At 50.2% G+C, this 6,000-nt stretch overlaps 1 protein-coding gene across 2 annotated transcripts in view; it reads left to right on the top strand.

The window, feature by feature from the left end:
* The first annotated feature begins 352 nt into the window (after positions 1–352).
* Positions 353–6,000, top strand: part of LRIG1 (leucine rich repeats and immunoglobulin like domains 1) — a 90,813-nt gene continuing 85,165 nt past the window's right edge. For both annotated transcript variants that reach the window (XM_057422924.1, XM_057422922.1), the window contains exon 1: positions 353–628. In XM_057422924.1, coding sequence (XP_057278907.1) covers positions 447–628 — 182 coding nt within the window. In that variant the 5' untranslated portion in view covers positions 353–446. The remainder of the gene's footprint in view (positions 629–6,000) is intronic.

The raw sequence follows: 6,000 nt of genomic DNA, 5'->3' as shown, positions 1-6,000 counted from the left end.
ATCAATGCTCTAACATTAATTTTGCCCGTAATGATCTTGCTGCAGCTATCTAATGAGTCATGCTTCGACCCGTGCTGGACTGCTTGCTTCCTTGCATCTGCTGTTTGCTGGGCTTTCAAAAACAGGAGTAGGTTTGGGAAACAAACCTCACCACTTTAGTCTGAAACACGCGTGGATAATTAATCCACTCCTGCGACAGGTGTGTGTGGGAGGACACGTTTGGGTTCTGGAGAAGGGCACATCGCGGTGTACTCTCGTCTTGCAGCAGGTCATCTGCATCTGCAGGAGGGAGAGGTTTAAATCGCTTTCCCCGCGGCAGAGCTGGGATGGGTTAAGGAACGGCGCTGAGCGGTTACGGGGCCCCGCGGCGTTACCGCTGCGCTCCGCGCCGGGGCCGCTGCTGCCGCCTTCTCCCGCCTCGGACCTTCTCCGGTGCCGGATACAAAATGGCGGTGCCGTCACGGGCGGGCGGCGGGGCGGCGGCGCTGCTGCTGCTGCTGGGCTCGCTGCTGGGCTCGGCCGCCGCTGACTGCCCCTCCGGCTGCGCCTGCGGCGGGGAGCTGCTGAGCTGCGGGGGGCTGGCGCTGCCCGCCGTGCCCCGGGACCTGCCCCGCTGGCCGCGGCACGTGTGAGTACCGGCGGGGACCGGGGAGGTGAATGGGGGCTTCGGGCAGCACCGAAGAGCTTGGGAGACAAACAGGCAAAGCTGAACAGAACGGCCGCAAAGCTGAGATTTGCTGTTTGGGAGGTGCGAAACTTATGTCGTGATCCGGTGTCCCACGGCGGCGGGGATGGAGGCAGAGCGGCCGGCGGTACCGTGCTCGGGGCTCTCGGCCCAGCTCTGCTCTCCGGCCCCTCTGTTGGGTGTCGCGGAGGAGGAATAGCTGGAGGGAGGCTGATCTGTCGGTCAGCGGAGATAGCGGCTGGTCACTGCTCGACCACCCGGCTTGGCACCCGAACGCGGACTGCAGCGCTCGGCTCTCCCTGCTCTGGAGCTCCCAGCTGGTGAGGTGTGAGAGCCGGGGAGGCAGCGGCCGTGAGCAGAAACAGCTGTAGGCTTTGGGTGTCTCAAGAAAAACCCGGCGCTGTTTTCCAATCGGAGCTGTGATTCCCTTGGCGCTTGTCTATGGAAGTTATTAACCTGCGGTGTATCGTATGTCGGGATGGCAGTTGAGCTTATAGCCCAGCACCTGGTGGTTAGTACGATGCTTTTATTCCCTAGAAGCGTGTTTGAAAGTGTTCAGGTACCTGCCCCAGTACAGGACAGCGCGGTTGCCGTTTCTCTTAACGCGCATCGGGTAACGCTCCGGTTGTGTGACCACTGCTCTGACCTGGGATCCATAGCGCAGCATCAGGCACTTGAAGCACAGGAGATCGGGGGGTGGAAGTGTGCTCAGCTTTGACAGCTTAATTCATTCAACAGTGACAGTGCAGGAGGGCTGTGTCTGTGTGCTCATAAACTTGTAAAAGTAAGTGTCCAACTCATAGCTAACTTCGGGGAAATAGGGATCCAGAAAGGGAGATGGGAAAACGACTTTTTGGTGCTTCTGTTGCTGGGCCCTTCTGCTGTCTGAACAGATTTATAGATTATTGAATCCATAAAACTCCCGGTTGTAATAGATACTCTTCAGCTCTGCCAGAGAGAGAACGGTCACTGAAGTGTTGCTGGAGATAATCCAGCTCCTTATTAAGAAGAATTATTAGAGGTTTGTCAGGTTCTCCCAGTACTATTCACTTTTGGCTGCAGGAATGCCTTGTTGTACATGAAATTATCAGGTGTCTACTGAGAGGAAAGTGTGGCTGCTGTTAAAATCCTGACTCATCCCATTCACCTGTTGCTGTGTGCTCTGAAGGAGCCTTCCTTCAGCCTTTGGGCACATTTTGGAGGAAGTTTTTAGCCTTCTTAGCATAATTCCAGCATTCCCGTGGACCTCTTAAAATAGGACTGTGTATCTCTGTTCATGCAGAGAAATGCGTTAATAGCCCAGCCTGAAGAAATTACTTCTTGTGGGTTTTTTGGGAGTGCTAATACCCAGGAGTGTCTCTTTCATATGGAACAGATTTCTGAGTGTTGCGAGTTCAGTTTAAATTTTATTGGTGAAGTAATAGCACGTATGAATCTGCTGCTATGCACCTGTGGGGTGTTGAGCTTGAGCCACTTGGACAGAATATGGTTGGTAACTTTGAATTCTAAACTAACAAAATATTAGTTAAAGTGGCAATTTGTGATAGTTTTCATAGGTGATAATGTAAAAATAGGGTGTTTTTCCTTCTCCATAACTAGTAAGCAAAAGCAGGCATTTAAGCTATTGCAGATGCTTTTGTTTTTAAAGTAATATTGTTTCTAATTGCTAAAAATCACTTGAATTGCTTATTTCAGTTTAGGGGCACAAAGTTGAAACATGTTTTTCATGCTTGATAGGATCATAAATGCTAAACTTTGGTGCAGAGAATTGCTAACCTATTGTTTTAGGAGTTGTTTAATGTCCTCTATAAAAGCACCATGTGCTGGAGTAAAGTTATCTCCGTGCAACATGCCCTTTTAAAGAAACAGAAGGGAAACATGAAGGTTCATGGTGGCCCTGGGTTGATGGAGGAGCACAGGTTGCGGGTGCAGGTCCCATGGCCATAAAGAAGGGTGAGATGGGTGATGTCTGGGCTGCATGTCCCTTATCCCATCACTTCTGGGCAGGCTGTGTCTCCCCCTGGGATGATAAGCTTGGGCATGTTCGATCACTAATAAGAGACAAGATAATTCCTGATTTCAGTAGCTGTGCTTTAACTTCATTAAAGTGCTATTGAAAAACCCCTTCTTAGCAGTTTATCTCTTATTCCTAATGAAGAGCTGAAGCAGTGCTTGGGGTCAGTTTTCAGTGTGTTGGAGATAAAGCTTTTGTTTGTAGGGTTAGAAATGTGGCTGGGTGCCTTGGGGAGGGCTCCGAACAGCCGTGTATTTTGTCAACAGGACTATGAGTGCTGAGGAAAAGCATTGGGATCTTTGGAAACTATTGTTATTTCTCTATTGGCAGCAGAGCTTGCAGTTGTAATTCTTCTCCCTAGCTTGCAGAAGACATAACTGATGCACAGAAGGGCTGGAGTGCTGTGGTTGCTCACAGTTAATGCAGTGTGCACAGATGTTAGGCAGCTCAATACTGTGTGCCAGTTGAAGTGTGTGGGACTTGCTGGCTGAGCGTGTTATAAGTAGAGCACGTTCCAAAACTCCAGCGTGCCCCATACTGTCCTTACCCTGCTGTGAAAAGTCCCTGGTCCGTCTGGGAATGCCGGGAGAATCCAGCTCTGCAGGGCAGTTGCTGTGCAGGACTCCTTTGGAGTATCTCACTTTGAAGATGCTGGAGATGCTTTGTGTTTGTCTGAAATTTGTCTTTACATTAGCGTGTAATACATGGTGTAAACCTTAGAGCTGAGCTTAAGTACAAAGCACTTTGTGCCTGGACAAGCCAGATGCAGGAATCCAGCAGTGTTGGTGAATTGGGACATCCCCTGCACCCTGTCTCTCCATGCCTCTTAATTTTTGAGGAGTGATAGAAGAGGCATTTCTTCCAGGCATCGTGTATGTGAGAGGGTTTTTTCTTCCTTTTTAGTGATGGAGCCATAGTATTTTATGTACAGACTAATGATGAGAAGGCTTTGGGGCTGTGGAAGTGCAGTTGGGTAGCTGATTCATTGCTGGTGTATCCTGGAGTAGTAGAAGTTGTTAATTTTAAACATGTGCTGTGTGTTTCTGACCCAAATGACTAGAGGGAATTTTCAGGGATACTGGGCATCTGTTGCATGGACCCTTCTGCCTATGGATCAATGTGTGCCTGGCATGTCTGGAAACAAGGCAGAGTCCTCGAGTGCCTGGGGTAGAACAGGGCTGGGCACTGCTTTTTGTTTCCTGGGGATCCTCTGGGGTTTGGTTATATGGATAAGCTGTCCCGAGGCAGTTCTGTGAATATTGGCCATTATATGGTGCTGCTGTTGTATGCAGAGAGTGGGCAAAGTGGATGCTTCTGAGAATCCTGTGGGTGCCTGTCAGTGGTTTTAGAGCGTGGAAGCACATTTGAACTAGGAGTCGGGAACAGATTCTTGCTGTGCTCAAGCGTACACAAAGATTTTGTCAAAGGCAATGAAACTGCTCAAAGTTGCCTGTTAACTTAAATTTCTTGCTAAACTGGGCTTTTAGTGTGCCAGGTCTCTGATCTGTTCTCGCATAAGCGTAGCTTCTTTGCTTGCTTGGTGGAATGGGGCTCTGCAGAGCTTGCTGTACCACTGCCTGCGTGCATGGTGCTCTATGGAGGTGGACATAGTTGCTCTGTCTGTGGAGTAACTGCTGTGCCTCTGCAGATGCTGGAAGAGCAGGCTGCGGGGGGACGGTCCTGCTGACAGCGCTGGGAGGGGGGAATGCTGCTGGCAGTTCCTCCCCTGCATGCCTTGCTTCCAGCCCTGCTGAAATAATGGAACAAAGATTAAGTAATCGTCACCCTGGGCTCATGCAGCTGCAGAGCCCTCACCGTGTGCTGCCTGCCTGGGGGGCTTGGGAGAGCCCGATGGGGATGGCTGCAGGTGGCTGGTCCCCCTCCCTCCTCCTGGGGAAAGGGAATGTAAAGCAGCGGCTCCCTCCTGGGTGGTGGTCCAGGGAAGGTTTCCTGCCCGATGTTGATGGGCGATGGTGGGGCTTGTGAAAGCAGTCCTGTTCAGCTTGTGATACGCTTGGGTTTGGTGCTTCCTGGAGCATCGTCCTCAGAAGTGGGCTGCTTTGGAAGGTCTCCATCTGCTGTGTGCCTGGCCCTGGTGGGGTAACAGCAAAGCCTGTCATTGCAAAGCAGTGCCTCTCCAGGCCTGCTGCTTAAGCACAGATAAATGCGTGTGCTTGCACCCTTCCTATGTGAGCATGTGTCTGTGGATTTGCTGATTACCCTCAGCATGCAGTGATATTTATTAGTGCTTAAACTGGAGGACAGCCGTTAACAGCAAGCCCTTTGCAATTGCTGTCTTGAGTTGCTCATCTTAATTCCTGACTGAGCCACAGCTGGGGCAGAAATTATCTCAATCAGACTAGCGCTGGAAATACATGTGAGATTCATAATGAAGCCTGAATGCGGTAAAATGTCCCTACCAAGAAGCTTTTCTGGCTCTTGCAGAAGCTCCTGGCTTCAAGTGAAAGGTTCTAGGACCCCCTCAGCCTCTGCATATTCTTCTCTCCTTTTGAGAAACTTCATGGCATTTAATCACTTCGAGGCTTTTCCTCTCTGCAGTGACTGCAATTTGAAACGCAGGGGTCCCATACAAAAGAAGCAAGTGCTCAATGGGCTGTGTTAATATTCAGTGCCATTTACAATGGGTGCAGTTTGAAAAGGGGAGAATGGATGGTCTGGGAGCTGGGGGAGGAGGAGCAGGAGAGCGAAAATTCCCAGGGCAGGGGAACTAGCATCTCAGTAGGCAGCCCAGGAATCGAACACACCATCAATTGTTCTATAGGAAAATCAAACATTTCTGTTAGATACAGCTTAGTATTTCTTTTCTTTGCCAGTGCAAACTGCTTTGCAGTTGTGTGGCTGCGAGGCTTGGGGTGGCTGAGCTTTGCAGGAGTTCCTACTTGGAGTTTAAAGAGTGAATGTGAGGTTGATTGCTGGCATTGAGAGGCTAGAGGTGGTAAACTGATCTGTTTGGGAGCCCAGGCGCTTCAATAAAGCACTTGAGGTACTTAAATGCTTTCTTGAGCATGGGTGAGATTTCACTTCCCTGCTTAAACTGGTGCTGAAGTCTTGTCTCCGGTGGGGATTTAGGTAGATGCAGCAGCACTTTGGGGTGGGGTTTAGTTGGTTTGAGCCCCTCCTGGTGCAGGGAATTCCAAGAGGGATTCTCCTTTGTATACGTCTATAACAGAGTGTGCTGGAAGGGTTCAGGGTGGCTTCACGTTGAGGTGCTCCCCAGGTGATGGAGAAACTCCTGACTCCATGGTCCCGCTGGGCTCATGAATATACATGTAAATACAGC

The sequence above is a fragment of the Pezoporus wallicus genome, unplaced genomic scaffold (genome assembly GCF_028554395.1).
Source record: "Pezoporus wallicus isolate ANWC-B61680 ecotype Strahan unplaced genomic scaffold, APGP_CSIRO_Pwel_v1 contig_7073, whole genome shotgun sequence".
Lineage (NCBI taxonomy): Eukaryota > Metazoa > Chordata > Aves > Psittaciformes > Psittacidae > Pezoporus > Pezoporus wallicus.
Note: the sequence above shows the minus strand (reverse complement) of the source record. Positions and strands in the feature narration are given on the sequence as shown.